We start from the raw sequence: 15,903 nt of genomic DNA on the forward strand, positions 1-15,903 counted from the left end.
TATCTAGGATGGGTTGGTTCGAAGTCCACGTCATTCGCAACAGCGTCGCGTATATTCTTAGTCTTTACAAGCATGCAGTATTCAAATAATGAAAGAGGAGCCAGGTGCGGTCCACGCCACTTATAATTGTCAAAGATGCTTACGGGGCCGGTGTCGCCCGTTTCATATGTGCAAGGTTCTTCTGCCATGGGATCAGAAGAGGGGCCGCTTTCAAGGTTATCTGGCTGAATGATTGCCCGAATATAACGCCTTAGCCACCAGAGGTTGATACGGACGAAGTTGTAGCTGATCGTGTAATAGGTTGGTAGCTGAAGCAAGACGCTAGCGACCTGCACACCACTGATCTCTCGGTCATGAGAGAGGGCATTAAAGCAGCGTAGTGCAAAATTATTGACACCTTTTTCTCGAAGTCGGAGATCTGTCGCTGTTGGTGGCTCAGCAACCTTTGCATTCTCAATAGATTGCTTCAACAAAGCCGCCTTGGCAACCATCTGCCAGGGAGAGACGTCATCTTTCGTGGCGTAGTTGGTGATGTAATAGATCAGCGACAAAGACTTCGAGACTGTCGGAATCCAGGAGATGTCTTGATTAGAACGAACACAACTAGCAATGGCGGGGTTCCACGGGTTTATCCAGGCATGGTTTCGAGCGAGGTGAATCAGTCCAAAATCATCTACCTTAGAGGCAGGGACCAGATCTCGAGGCATGCCAAATCGACAAGCATTCTTTCCGGGACCTGTTTGCCGGTACTTGAAGCATGTGGCGAGATGGTGTTTCGAATGGACTTGTGTTTTACGAGCGACACAATTGCTGTCATACGATAGTCGAAGATGGAAGTCGTCATCGGATTCAAAATCTTTGGCCGACGGTGGCATGCCGGGAAGGTTCACTTCAGGGTCTTGCAAAATACTCTCATCAACGCCTTGGGTAATGATTGACTCTAAGTAGCGAATCATGCGAGCCGCAAAGTCGCTATCCTGGAGGAGCCGATCTCGCAAAGTAGTGAAAGCCAGGTTTCCTCGCGCCCATGCTAATCCGTGGAGATGTAACATGCCTCGACCATTCGTCTCGACAACAGCGAAATGGTTCGAGAGATCGCCAAGGATACCGATCCGGTCAGTATTAGTAGCGAAAAGGCCGTCCAGAACGGCTTTACAGACTTGATGGAAAAACTCAGCGACTGCCACCGGATTAGAGGTAACGGCGGCCTCACGGATAGCGGCATTTGCCGCAGCCAAGTTGTTCCCAGAGTACTCTACGCCAGCCAGGATCAGGACCAAAGGATTACGTAGGTCAGAGGGGTTGATAGTGATCCAGAAAGCTGGCATACCGTACCGTGTAATCAGTCCTCGAATTTCAGAACGCATTCTTAGTTTCTGGGCGAAGGATCCCGGGACTTGCATCCCGACAGTCTCGATATTTCGCAGCAGTCGTCGGATGACCGGATCCTCAATCTTCTGGCCGCTTTCGATGGTCTTCGCTGCATTCTGGAGTTGGGTCACTGTTAGAGAGGCGATGTCGTCCACTGCCGACTGCCAGTTCTGCCGTTTAATGAGGAATGCGTTCCCTAGCGAGGATTTTCGGAGTTGGATCACATCATACAGCAGGTACATGAACGTTTTGTGGCGTGCGAACCTACAGGAATAAGGAGAGACAAAGATCAGTATCTATAGAATTTTTTTTTTTTTTTTTTTTTTTTTCCAAAGAAAGCCACGCACCTTCTACTGTGGTGACGCAAAGCCCACTCGGCAAACGCTCCAATTGACACCGGGACAGTTCGTTCATCGAGATGGCCCCCAATGCCTCTCGGAAACAAGGTTGGAAACGCGGCAGTAAAGTAACGAGGGTCCGTCCAGTGATTTACCAGGGTGGTTTGGCCACGGATTGTGTAAGAAATTAATGGTATCTTTCGATGACCAAGGGGCCGTGTGCCTCTTGCACGTTCTCTGGCTGAGGTACTCTCACTCGACGGGGCCGGTTGGTTCGTAAGGACGGTGAACAATGCGTCCAAAACGCGGCGATCCAGGTCTTGACGTTCTCCGTTTATGTCCGTGGCGACAGAGCCGGTATTGAAAGGGCTACCGCCACTCGCGTCGAATGCACTATCCTGGGCAGCCTGAAGATCGTTCTCGTAGTTCCCTGTCTGTAGATTTACGGTGTAACCTTCGCGCTCGTGGTGATCCGGCTCGTCGAGATAGATGATGGTATCCCGCAGGTCCGGCGGGATAAAGTCATCGCCCCAGTCATCGATCATGGGACGGTTAATTATGGTGTTACGGTAGAGGTGGTTCTGTTGGACAAGGTACTCCAAGGCTGCCAGAACCTTCGCCTTCCGCACGAGTAGGAATTGGATCAGGTCCGAATCTACGGGAGGTCGACGACCCAACCAGAACACCTTGATCAGACTATGTAATGTCAACTCCGGGCTCGGTAGGATCTCGAGAAGTGGTTCTGGGTCCTGTGGGATGACAATGAAATGGCCACGGAGAGCACGGTAGTTGATTGGCGAGGAGCGGCCACCTGGTCGCAGTTTCAAAACGACACCGAGAGGATGGCACTTTGCAATGAGACATTCTTCTGTCAGAGTGAGGCCTTCCAGAGCAGACGGATAGTCCTGGCACCGAGTCACATTCACAAGGTTCTTCGCAGAGAACTTGGGGATCATATTTCGATTGAGCGAAGCATGGCACGACGAGCACAGATTCCAAGTGTTACCATGTCGGCCGCAGGGATCAAGACTCCCCAACAGTGACAGCAGCAAAGGATCCTCATTATGTGCGCGGTAGATATCTGTGTCGGAGACAAGTTCCCCGCACGAACAACAGACGCATCTCTTCGCAGCCGCAGAAATCTCATCCTCGTATCTGGCTATGGATGCTCGTATATGCGAACAGGAGATATCCGGGGGAAAAGCATCGGAGGCGACGGCACGAGCCTCTAGCTCAGCACGCAGGAAACCTACCGCTCGATTTAAATTGGCCAGCGACCTCTCCAAATCTACCGTTCTCTCCCTGTTGACCGTGGCCTGTAAAGGATTCGGATAGCATCTTGTCTCTATATTGATGGGAGATGCCTGTGAGATCCGTGGCGACTGTGGGGAGGACACCGGCAAAGGACCTGCAGGAAGTAGCACTCTCTGGGGTCCCGGCCCGGTTCTCGAATATAATGGCACAGGGACGGGCCGAAGCGCAGCGTTTAGAATATCGAACGATGGAGGCGGAGCCATCGGCGCTTGCGGAACTGGTGCCAGAGGCCGCAAACGGGATCTCCTTTCTGGCAAGTATGCTACAGTATCATGTACAGAATTGTCATTAACAGGACTTGGTATGCGGAGAGCTGGTGCTAGAGGCCTCAAAGGAGATGCCCTTGCGGGCAAGGATGCTCTAGGATCACGAACAGGATGTGGCGTGTGTGGAACTGGGGCCAGAGGCCTTAGAGTAGAACCTCCTGCAGGCAAAAACGTTCCAGGGTCTCGAACGGGCTGCAGTGTGTGCTGAACAGGGTCAACAATGCAGCAGATAAGAAGGACGGACCACTCCCAGTACCTGGTACGATGCTACCGTCCTCCGTGTAGCTGCCTGGCGGCAGCGATTACACGTCCTATGATACAACGACCGGCAGGGGCGTGCACATGTAGAGCACGAAAAATGTAGCGTCGAAAAGGCAGGAACAGTAGGGGAAGTTAGAGGCGGAGGTGGCCCAGTTAAAATATTACTCGTGCCTACAGTAGCTGAAAGCTGTCGGGCTCTGACCGCCCGTTGAGAAGCCGTCCTGCGGCAATTGTCGCAGGACCGAAACTGTGTAGAGCGCCATGGTCTGGCGCAACCAGAGCAGAAAGAACGTTGCGCAGGAAGAGATGTCATTAGAGAAGAGATGGCTTGAAACCAGCAAACGGCATCCGTTCCAAGGCGCACTAGGAGAGGAGCGACAGGAAAAAGTTGGGGCCAGCGAGAAAGATCCGTGTTGATCATTCATATAGTAGAAGTCGAACACGTCACCGTGCGCATGAGTGCATAATAGTACTATCTGCAGGATGCTCAGGACAAACAAGGGTGGAATCATAATAGAAAGGCGAGAAGGCCGGAACACCGACTCCAAGACGAGCGGGAACACCGGGATCCCTAGACACGGAGAAAAAGCAACAGAGGCCGAATACGAATTCGGGAAGCACGAAGCCTAAGGAGGAAGGAAAGGAAAGTAGGTGAGCAGCAATCAGAAGAGAGCGCGGAGAGACAGAGCAGCAATCGGAGGAGAGCCTGGAGAGTCGCAGCAGCAAACGAGAAGGAGCGTATTGGCAGTCAATAGGAGCATTCCTTGGCACGAGAAAGCACCAATTAGCAACGAAAAAAACGAAGAGTTTGGCAGTGAGACTGGAAGACGCGCGCTGCGCACGCTGTGGCCCTGAAACGAAAAGGGTTGACGAGTGAACTGGATTTGAAGAGATAGTATGACAATGAACGCTTGCTTTTGATAGGGCGCGGATAATAATTATGCACGGATAAAAGTATGAGTCAAATATATGTATGCCAAGCCACGCAGTACGATGTGGCAAAAGGGGTGATTGGTTGAGCATGTGAGTAGAAATATATCCGTAAAGTTAAATTGAATTATTTATCACGGGATGGGGCCCCTAAGTATATATTGCTACTAGTGTTCGTCTACCAAAAGTTTGAGGTCTAAAACGAGTACCTTTACGTTGATTCATCGCAAGGACTATTCTGTTATGGTGGAGCACGGTCTCATTTATTTGAAGCTTCACGCCAAGCAGCAATCGTCTCCTTCTCGAGGTCCTGAAGTCTTTGCATTTCAGTTAGTAGTCGGGGATCAGGTCTGAATCGAAGATCTTGCATGTCGAGTTTCTGCAGGAGATGAAGACCTTTAGAGGAACGCAGTCGAGATAGCTGCACATACATCGAGCAATACTTCCGGTGACGATCCTGTCCTCGGATCGTGGGGTCATCTTTAAGGTCGAGGATCGCAGCCACAAGGGTCGAGCCTTGCACTTTATAGTCGGTAAGGCTGAAAGCGGGGCACATGGGAACTTGCGTTCTACGGACCGAATAGCCTTTCAGGGTGATAGATCGCTCTAAAGGAAAGACTGGCAGGACTGAAGGTTCAAGGTCTTGAAACGCAGTGGGTTTGGGTCTGTCCGGTTTAAACAATATGCAGGCGGGTGGTTTGGTGCACATGATATAGAGGTCGTTGATTTGGAAGAATTCGGCTAACAGAGAGGTGTCAGGCAACGTTCATGACTATTTATGGATGACAAACGGACCAGTCTGATCTATCACGATGCCTACAGCAGTCCCCGCAGCACCATTGACCAGGCCGAGCAGGGTACAGATGTTAGTCAGTACGACTGCAGGCATATTTGGGGTGTACAGAAAGAGTCCCGGGAAGGGGATCTTAGTGCCTTGGTCCGGCTGCTGGAGCAAGTCGTCTGCATGGAGCCGCAAATTGATTGGGCCAGTAGACTTGGTTCGCGTATGAAGCGCAGGAAATATATAGACATTTTGGCATCGCGTGTGTGCGAATTGCTCTATCCGAACGCGATTTACCTGGTGTCGCAGAGAGTTCAACTTGACTATGGTGGTGGCATCTTGCAGTTGAGGGCTAGCCAGGGATGTGATGGTTTTGCTGTTGAGGACCGTTCGATCGGCTTCAGTTAAAGTCCCTGCCCTCGCTCGCGATAGGAGGTCACGAAACGGAGCATCTTCTGACTGTCTCATTTGCTCGTCTAAGATGATCACCTGTTTGAATTGATGCCAGAGAAGCCGACCGTTCTCATCCTCACCCACTCCCCTTCGTGGTTCCTTCCATAGTGCCGGGCCGCGAACAGGTGGAAACTGAAAAAAGTCGCCGATAAAGATTACGATGGGAAGACCACCGAAAAGATCAGTAGAGGATCTATCGAGAGATTTGGCGATCTTGCAGTGATTATCAACCACGCTAATCATGGTCAAATCCATCATGCTTACTTCGTCCACGAACATGACGGTTTTACGAGACCAGAGTCGCCTCACTCGGGAACTCATTGCAGTTCCTCGTGAGCGGTCGATGGAAATCCCGAGAGATGTGTGGTACGTATTGCCGCCGATATTATCGGCCGCGGCACCCGTTGGGGCCATGAGGATCACCTCGTGTTTCCGCCCGATCAGGCTCATACCGGCTTCAATTGCCTTGACGATCTGGCTCTTCCCCGTGCCGCCTTCACCTCCAACGTAGAGGAGAGTCTGCTCGCGCTGCGCTGAGTCATAAGGGTGGTCCGCCCAGACCAACGCCTCAGATAGCACCCTCTCCACGATCATCCGTTGTTTCTGATTTAGGGGGATCACTTCGATGACTAGGGATGTAAGAGAGGCACCAGTGGGATGCTGGCCAACCCGGAACTGGCGATCATCTATATCAGTGAACATATCGGAACTAGCCAGCACGAGCTGCAAGATGTTATCTTCAACCTGGACGTCGAAATCGTCAAGTGGAAGGCTGGATGTGGCAACCTCACGCTCTGTGGTTTCCTCATGATCAAGGTTGGCGAAACGTTTCAGTCGAGATTCCCATTCCTGCAAAGTAGACGATGGGACAAATTTTAGGCCGGATGTTTCGTACGCAAGAGTGCGTGAGATATCAAGTGGCTGAAGGTTTTGTAGATCTACGTTTCGAGTTTGGGTTGTCGCGCGGAGCAAAGGAGGGATCCGCCGCCCGGCTACTAGAGACTCTCGATGCCATGCTTTGCTGATGGAGTGGTAGGCTGCGATCAATGTCTCTGCATTAGTGTGTGCTGAACAGGGTCAACAATGCAGCAGATAAGAAGGACGGACCACTCCCAGTACCTGGTACGATGCTACCGTCCTCCGTGTAGCTGCCTGGCGGCAGCGATTACACGTCCTATGATACAACGACCGGCAGGGGCGTGCACATGTAGAGCACGAAAAATGTAGCGTCGAAAAGGCAGGAACAGTAGGGGAAGTTAGAGGCGGAGGTGGCCCAGTTAAAATATTACTCGTGCCTACAGTAGCTGAAAGCTGTCGGGCTCTGACCGCCCGTTGAGAAACCCTCCTGCGGCAATTGTCGCAGGACCGAAACTGTGTAGAGCGCCATGGTCTGGCGCAACCAGAGCAGAAAGAACGTTGCGCAGGAAGAGATGTCATTAGAGAAGAGATGACTTGAAACCAGCAAACGGCATCCGTTCCGAGGCGCACTGGGAGAGGAGCGACAGGAAAAAGTTGGGACCAGCGAGAAAGATCCGTGTTGATCATTCATATAGTAGAAGTCGAACACGTCACCGTGCGCATGAGTGCATAATAGTACTATCTGCAGGATGCTCAGGACAAATAAGGGTGGAATCATAATAGAAAGGCGAGAAGGCCGGAACCCCACCGACTCCAAGACTAGCGGGAACACCGGGATCCCTAGACACGGAGAAAAAGCAACAGAGGCCGAATACGAATTCGGGAAGCACAAAGCCTAAAGAGGAAGGAAAGGAAAGTAGGTGAGCAGCAATCAGAAGCGAGCGCGGAGAGACAGAGCAGCAATCGGAGGAGAGCCTGGAGAGTCGCAGCAGCAAACGAGAAGAGCGTATTGGCAGTCAATAGGAGCATTCCTTGGCACGAGAAAGCACCAATTAGCAACGAAAAAAACGAAGAGTTTGGCAGTGAGAGGCCAGCAAAGGTTGGCGGGCAGCTCGCGCAGGGTTGTAAACCCTTTCACTACGTTCCTTCGTTTCAGGGCAGGTTGGCGGGCAGCTCGCGCAGGGTTGTAAACCCTTTCACTACGTTCCTTCGTTTCAGGGCATTTTTTTTGTCTCGTGGTAGACCCCACAATTGCAAAGATATCATAACAAGCAGTTGTTGTTAGTATTACAAATTCATCTGTTCCATTCTACACGCGTGGGAAAGCCCCTTGCTAAAGAAGTTTACTGTCCATGCTGTAGGCCGATTATGCGAGTTGTCCAATTGCCTTGACCAGTTACCTGAATATGGAACACCAATGACACAAGTTGTTGACGGGAAATTCGTCGCCTGTTTTTGCACTACCTACTGAATTAACGGTGGAGATGGCCAGGTTGTCAAGAGGAGAAATGATCGTCTAAATATTTGCGACGGCTGTTGACAGCGCAAGTGGAAATGCGGCGGCAAGAAGTCAACGTGCACTCGGTGTGAATGTCTGGACCTAGCAGCATTCGTTTATTCCGAGACTCCAAATCGTCACTAAATTGTTGAGTGAATGGGCCAACTGATCTCGTTCAGCCCTTTCAATTTTTTACCAGGCCGCGTTCAAGAAGTTACTTTTGTTCATATGATCTTAGCGGGCGGTTGTTTTAATAGAAGCCACCTAAGCTACATGGGTAATAACCCCCAGTTGACAGAATACACAGCGATAAAATCAGGACAACAGCACGGCTATCCTCTACCCTGGTCGAAAATGTGGCGGGGAAGCCGGAATACATAATTTTCCGGTATGAAAATGAGCAAGGCTAGAATTACACAATGTTATTGTATAGTAAATCATGGGTAATTTAATGCCCTACCTTATGTAATAGCGATGTTTGATGGCAATTTGGACGTCTAAATTAAAGCAAGACAGAGACTGATTGAGGGTCCTATAGTAGTAAACGGGCAACCAATTAGTGGCAGGGAATGGCGTGTAGATTCGATGACATGAACAATCAGCTCCGGGGTTTGAAATACGCGGTTTTCTGTATTTACTCCTTTTACGCACCAAATGCTCCGAGGGTCTTAGAAGAGGACCACATGTCCCTCTTGGCCAAAGTAGCCAATTTTTCAGCGTGTATGTTCTTGTTAAAGCCTATTAAAACTTTGAGGCCGGTTATTCAGTTCAGCCATTCGCTTCGTATCCAGTACAACTTTCTTTTGCAGCTTCAGTAAACACACTAGATCACATGATCAGATGTTGAGCACTTGCGATGGCAAATTGAGGGTGGTGATCTGGGGTGACCATTTGGTTTATTTGCTCATTTTACCTCCAGAGTATTTGCGCCCTCCATCTAAACAAGTATGGTACTAGACTCCTCAGCGGCACCTTCTGCCTTGGGGGAATGATTTACACTCCTTTCAACGGTGATGATACCTACCGGCCTGAATTTTGCCTGATCTCTTGGAACGGACTCCCTCGTATGCCCCTACCCCCGGTTACTTGATCCGTGAATGGACGCCATCGGTAATTTGCCCTTCACCTAATCCCGAGGGTATACTTGTTGAACATCCTCCCGCATTCCATCGACAATTATCCGATAAACTGGATGTTCTTCCTGCAGTTGAACATGAAGGCGGAAGTACATGGATAATCTCAAAATTGTATTCACTACCAGGTTAAGTGGAAAGTCACTCTCAATAATCAGGTTGTTAGGAAGGACACAGAACAAGACCTGACTCAGCCACCAAGATCTTACTGGCAGCAGTTGAAAGAGAAAGCTGGACGTCTTCTACATCGGAAAGTGGCCTGTTTGGGGCTGAGCTATTCAACATTTACTCAAATGTTTCAAGACAGCGCCCATACATGGGCACTTTTGCATCGCTAAGTTACGCGTTCCAGCTTGACAAGGTCGTCACTCCTGAGAGAGCGTGCTTTAATCGCTTGTGAGATTTCCATTAAGGTCCGAGCCGCTCAATATTGAATTGGCGCATAAGGAGACATAAAGTTGAACGGGCCACAGGTCAAAGCCTGTAGAGTGGCAGCATTTCTCAGTAGTGGTCCTTCTATTTGCCCATCTTGCGGAACATCCACTTGAGACCTGAGTGGCTCATCTATTCGCTGCGCTCCCTCATCGATGAGTAATTGAATAATTTTTTCATCACATCCATTGTGATCAGCCCAGTTGAGCACAGTATTCCCCTCCCGGTCTTGAGGTTCATTAATCTGGACCTTGACTCCCACGACAGCCAGAATAACCTTGACCATCTCAATATTTGGTGGTTGAGACCGTACTGCAATCATCAATGGCGCCCGTGCATATTCATGGTTGATATCGACTCCCGGGACAGCAAGAAGTAATCTGACAACCCGTACACTTCCAGATTTCAAAGCATCTGGTATGGCCACCATGGCCTTATTACTGGGGCTGTGATTTTGTTCCTTTCGTGAGCATACCCGTGTCTCAACCTTCCCATCCGCTCTTTCCACCCTGTCTGTAACTTGGGAATAGTGATGCATCATCTCATCCAACAAAATCTGGGTCATTTCCGCATGACCATTCTTCGCTGCACATTGGAGAGGGTTCCCCCGTGACTCCGGACATGTCCCTCGCTCTATGAGCAGGCGGGCAATCGACAAATGACCTTTTTCCGCAGCGCACGCAAGGGGGTGTCGATTCTGAATCAGACCAGAGATACTCGTACAATCTATATTCGCATTATATTCAAGTAGGGTCCTAACCAACTCATCATCATGCCCATTCCATGCCGCGAGTGACAAAGGGAGGCGGATTCCCCTGACTGAAGATAGATGCTCGCCACGCTCCTGCAAGCCGATCACTCACATGGCCATCTGGGCTTGCGCCATTGTGAAGAAACAAGCGAACCATGGCAATCGAGCCAAAACCCCTGGCGGTAGCCCAGTATAGGGCACTTCGATAATCATAGTCCAGAGAATCGATGTTGGCACCGTTTTCAAGAAGCAATTGTATGACAGAAATGGCACTGTCTTCCAAAGATGGCATTCCAGTCGCCGCCGGTTCAAGTTCTAAGCCTAATTTGTCCTGTGGGCCTCGTACTGCCCAGATCAGTGCCGACTGCCCAAAAGCTCGGTCCTTTGAATTCGGATTGACACGGTTTGTCTCCAGTAATGATCTGACAATATTGAGGTGAGCCCCTTGTGCGGCATATGACAACGGTGTTCGTCGGTATGGGTCAATGTTATCTGGATCAACTCCTTCCATAGACAGGAGAGTTTTCACAACACTTATCTGTCCGCGCTGCGCGGACAGTGAAAGCGCATCGTTCATATGTGGCAATAACATTTCTAATCCGAGATGGCCATTAGCCTCCAGGAAAAATTGCACAACCTGGTTGTGACCATTCTTCGCTGCCCAGTAAAGAGTTTGTGCCTCATTATCCCGGTAGCTCTGGCGATAAAGCTCAGGCATGACCAAACCATAAAGACCGTGACATGTTTGTGCGAGATGAGCCACGTCGCCTTTTGATGGCGTGTATTTGATAATGACCAGAATTAGCTCCGGGTGATGATCGAATGAAGGCATAGTGAGAATGTTGTCGGAAGACTGAAAGCGTGTAAATTGGCGTCAGAAGGATATAGCTGGACTTTGCAAATGGCGGGGAACTTGAATGGACTGAGAGAACCGGTGGAGAAGCAAACAAAAAAATCCAACAAGATTCGGGTAAATTGAATTCTAGTGACATTTCATTGGTCAGCGAGCCTTTCTTGGTATCTTGAAAGGGGCTTCAATCTCATGTACTAAGTGAACGGGTAAGCCACGGTTTGGACGGCTTGGACGGTTGAGTGTATACAAGCATTACACCGTTTTGTCCACTTGAGACCTTTTCTAAAATTAACTATTGCTCAGCAGGCTTCCACCGCCACCCCATACTCGCTACCCGCGCCGCAAAGAGAATCCCACACCCTAGAAGCAAACATGTGCCACCCCACACCTGTGCCCCAATATAGTCCCGTCCCCGACCTGAATCAACCTGCCCGCCAACGGAGGTCCGGTCAAGCATGGGATGCTGATAATGGTAAATACCATACCAATTCTGGTGCCGCTTTTACTCAAATCTTGTGTCAGACTAGCGAGAGTCGAGGGAAAGAGACCCTGAATGCTGGCACCAAAGAATCCAAGAAAAACAATCCAGACTATATCAGATGCGAGGGATTGCACCGAGTGCCATATGTAGACACTTAAACCAGCAAGGAAGATGACCGGAATGAGTACCGTAATAGCACCGAAGTAGCGATCTGCAAGCAGGGCTGGAATGATGCGACCTGGGATTCCAACGGCGTTGAAGATAAGAAGAATGCTATACGATGTTGCTTGTGATACATGTAGGTTATCGAGGGCGTATGGACGAACCTATTGGCCGTTATCAGCATGGAACCCCAAGGGGAGAGAATTAGTCTTCATATTAGGGCAAAGGTCAACTCACATAGTAATACGCAAAGTATGTCGCCCAGAGCGTGAAGAACATACTGACAGTAAATAGTAGATTGTGGTGAAGTATGTTGACACTGACGCAATTGTTGGGCAGAAGATGAGGCCATTGCCCAGGCCCTGACACACACCCTGGGCTAGAAACACCTGCCAGTACTTTGTGCAGAGACTCGTCACGAACACGGCCACTATCTGCATTGCACATCCGATCCACAAAACTGGCCGGTAATACCCGGTATCAAATGCCCGCCCTGAGACTGAGCCGATAAAAAAGATGAGGAACACCTGGACACTACCAACCCAAGAGATGGTGGAGGCAGGCAGGGAGAGCGATGAGGCGTAGTAGGCCTGGAAGATGCCGAAGCTGTTGGCATAGCCCCAGGTATTAAACACGACAAGGTGGCCCGCGAGGACTTGCAGCCAGGCCACAGGGCCGCCATTTGGTGGTGGGTAGTTGGACTTTGGCGCATCATGTCTCTGTTCTGTAAAAGTGTGTAATTTAGGCCCTATGGCGGCGGTATATGCATACGCTTCTTCTGGAAGAGAACAAGAGGCTCGAGAGGCCGCTCTGTGCATTTCGATTTCGGATTCTGTGCTGGCCATCCCGACCGCTGACATCACAAAAATGGGAAGGGATAGGAGTAGTAAGGGAAGACAAACAGTAGACTCGGTCCGCTTATTGAACGGCACTGGAGGCACAGGGATGGCTCGATCTTCTTCGCATCTAGCACTTCACTTAGGAGTCCCAGCACCTCGGTTCCACTGGTCGAACACTGAGATCACAAGAGATAAGCAACTGAGACCCTGATCGACAGTTGGTCAAACCTTCCTAGCCGTGCCGCACAGCTCGACCAGGGCTCCGGGACGGAATTCTTTCTCCTTTCATCCCCGTATGCAGCGCCCTAAAACCCCTCGATCCAGACCCCGCTTTGCATCAAATGTAATTGGCCACGCCAGTCGACTGGGGGTCGAATGTAACGGTAAACAGGTCGGTGAGATTGCGGGATTAGATACTGACTATCAGCAAACCGCCCCCACTATCTTGACACACAGACCCCCGGCGTGCCTGCCAGTATTGACACGTCGAATGACAGGATACCCCACAGCCACGTTGAAGGAGGATTGGAGGACTGCTGCACCCGCGTACATAAGCTAATGTTTATGCCGTTCAAATATGACAGCAGGATTGCAAGCACAGGTGTTGCACCGCAATCTTGTAGTGATGTCGCCTTCACATCGCCCCCAGAATCCGCAAAAGTTGACTATCATCTTCTCGGTTATGGAGTTTAAGGACACATTAATTAAATTCTTATCCGCGCTGCTAGAGGCGATTGAGTCAAGACCAGACGATTTGTGTCCTTTACCCATCTGTCTTATTCTTGGCCCAGCCAACCGACATCCTGATCGAGTTCAGTCAGAGTCGGAGTTTGACCCAGCACACAAGCCGTATACAAACGTTTAAGATGCATGAGATGATACAACAGTAGTTAATGCTCCGTCTGAAGGGCGTAATACTGAATAGCTGCATCATCTCTGGTTCTGTTAATCTTCAAGTTGTTATGCCCTTGTTCGAAACAAGCTTATCTATCCTCTAGAGGGCCGCATGACGGATGAGCAGCGCTAGTATTAGCTTTGTTGACAAATCTCGAGCTAAAAAAGGAGCTCCAGCGAGAGTTGGACACAGTAGCGGAACTCTCTGCCGAAGCCAGGAGCACATCAGACCATGACGACGACGATATGGCCTCAATAAAACTTGAATCTGACAAAGAGTCCAACGGCGATTTCAATGACATTGATGTGTGGAACACCAAACCTGATTTCGGCATGGATGATGTGCAGGATTCATCAAGATTCGTCGGGACCTTATTAGGATACTGCCTCAATCTACTTATATCCGTATGCCCGGACTGCTGGAGATCGGCAAGGACCAGGCTAGCCCACGTGTAACTCCGAATGCTTCTGCCCTTGAGGTTCCGCGTTAAATCCTTGCGCAACTTCTGGCGCTCTCTGTCGTTATCTTGGCCCGGACGCAACTCCGCAAGCATTTGATCTACCTTCGTGTCGATAAACATGTCAATGTCATGCCGAATCAGAATCGAGTTCAGAGCGTGCTCATCTCGGATTGTGATAGAGTCCAAATTTCTGAACAGGCTTCGAAGCTGGCTCTGAATGGTCGGATATGGTCTACTCGTGAAGATAAACTTCAAGGTGTCAGAGCTCAGTGTGGCTTTGCACGCCTCCTTGGGGTTAGAATCTGAGCGTGTCAGTAATACTGCGCATCAAAATATCGGGCTGCCACTCACTATAGTATCGATTGTCGAACTGGACCTCCTCTGCCTCGACAATATTGTGTTTGTATGCGATATTATCCATTGTATTTCAACTAGCCCGTCGAGCCCGCCTACTCCGTACAGTTATTTTCTCTGGGAAAAAGCGATTGTCAGATTATGCATGAGAGAGTCTTGGCATCAGCAACTTCATATCTGTAGGCCGCCAGGACCGCAAGAGCTTTCATTACTCAAAGCCATTATAAACAGATTACTATCTGCAGCTCCAAGCCACCAATATATGAGGTTCAAAGATAGATTTAACAGACAGTTCTAAGGCATTGAGCGGTAAACGCTATATCTGGAACCACTCCCAAACCCATCGCACAGGGTTCTCCCACGTCTTTGCTCAGAATCTGCGGCAGGTCTCGGTGGCAAAGTTCTTAATTACGCATGGGGCGGATTTCCGCGCTCGGAATAGTCTCCGGGAGACGCCCTTTCACGCGGCAGCGCGGGGTTTTTTAATGATAATGTACGCTGTGATGCGAGAGATGAGCAAGTGACGACTGCGAACAAGATCAGGCTTCAGGATGAGATGATGCGTGCTCTGCAGGAGGCTGCCGGGGAGGATACTGCTATGTTGATGAGCCAACCAAATGCGGAGGGTAAAACTCCGCAGGACTTCCTGGAGGAGACGAGAAATCGGTGGCAGTGATGGGACCAGCGCATACCAGGCCCCAGAAGAGGCAGAGGCAGAGGCAGAGGGCAGCCAGTAGGACCATAATTACAGTTCCGGATGTTGGAATATCTGACTATGGAGGTTCTCTTGGCAAGAAGTTTTGTCATAAAAATGAGGTGTTTTAATTCTGACTCCCTGAAGAGGTACTTCTACAGCTATTTGTAGTAGTAAAAATACAATAAGCGAGAGTGCGACGGACCTGCAAGAGTTCCATGGTACAAAACATCTAATAAGCCCTATATGGTCGTTGCGTATGAATTCAGAGATGTTGAGGCCTCAGGCTCACTGAGCCAATATCTCAACACCGGAAGAATCTCTCAGGTCCTTGCCATACGTCAGTTCATTATAGTAAAAAACCAATCACAAGTGCTACCGGCCCCAGGCTATATGTTTACCAGTAATCACTACGATGAGCAACTGCCATAGCTCGAGTCGCAGTTAGCCGAAGAACAATAGTCACTCCCCGATCCACTTTCAATCTGGTCAGCCAATCCCATTTTGCATTGATCTAGAGCTAACTTACCAGTATCCGTACTGCCTGCAGCAATCTCCGAACTGAACGGGCTGGCCGTGGTGCGCTTGAAGAGCATTCGAGATCACCGCAAGATGAATTACTCGGTCCCTCCCACATTTTCAGTCCACAACTTGACTCATTCTATGCGCTCTGCATTCAACTTTGCGACGTTATCCGCAAGCAATTCACTGGGAACACATCGCATATGCAGCGAGTTCAAGCGTGAGTGGGAACGTGAAAATAAATGCCTCTGGTACAT

At 49.8% G+C, this 15,903-nt stretch overlaps 4 protein-coding genes across 4 annotated transcripts; all 4 read right to left on the reverse strand.

The window, feature by feature from the left end:
- Positions 1-9,627: 9,627 nt before the first annotated feature.
- On the reverse strand, positions 9,628-10,200 carry N7446_012330 (uncharacterized protein; the record flags this gene model as incomplete). Its single annotated transcript, XM_058521072.1, has 1 exon — positions 9,628-10,200. One exon carries the CDS (start codon positions 10,198-10,200, stop codon positions 9,628-9,630), a length of 573 nt encoding a protein of 190 aa, XP_058366438.1.
- Positions 10,201-10,405: 205 nt separating this feature from the next.
- Positions 10,406-11,218, reverse strand: N7446_012331 (ankyrin repeat domain-containing protein; the record flags this gene model as incomplete). The annotated part of the gene is made up of 1 exon (XM_058521073.1): positions 10,406-11,218. The coding sequence occupies one exon, from the start codon at positions 11,216-11,218 to the stop codon at positions 10,406-10,408; it is 813 nt and encodes a 270-aa protein (XP_058366439.1).
- Positions 11,219-11,531: 313 nt separating this feature from the next.
- N7446_012332 (Short-chain dehydrogenase/reductase SDR) lies at positions 11,532-12,742 on the reverse strand (the record flags this gene model as incomplete). Its single annotated transcript, XM_058521074.1, is given in 3 exon segments — positions 11,532-11,702; positions 11,720-12,046; positions 12,164-12,742. The coding sequence occupies 3 exon segments, from the start codon at positions 12,740-12,742 to the stop codon at positions 11,532-11,534; spliced, it is 1,077 nt and encodes a 358-aa protein (XP_058366440.1).
- Positions 12,743-13,704: 962 nt separating this feature from the next.
- N7446_012333 (Ankyrin repeat-containing protein) lies at positions 13,705-14,497 on the reverse strand (the record flags this gene model as incomplete). Its single annotated transcript, XM_058521075.1, has 2 exons — positions 13,705-14,378; positions 14,428-14,497. The coding sequence occupies 2 exons, from the start codon at positions 14,495-14,497 to the stop codon at positions 13,705-13,707; spliced, it is 744 nt and encodes a 247-aa protein (XP_058366441.1).
- Positions 14,498-15,903: the final 1,406 nt, after the last annotated feature.

Source organism: Penicillium canescens (genome assembly GCF_028828765.1).
Source record: "Penicillium canescens strain IBT 15451 chromosome Unknown utg000010l_segment0_segment0, whole genome shotgun sequence".
In the NCBI taxonomy this organism is placed as follows: Eukaryota; Fungi; Ascomycota; class Eurotiomycetes; order Eurotiales; family Aspergillaceae; genus Penicillium; species Penicillium canescens.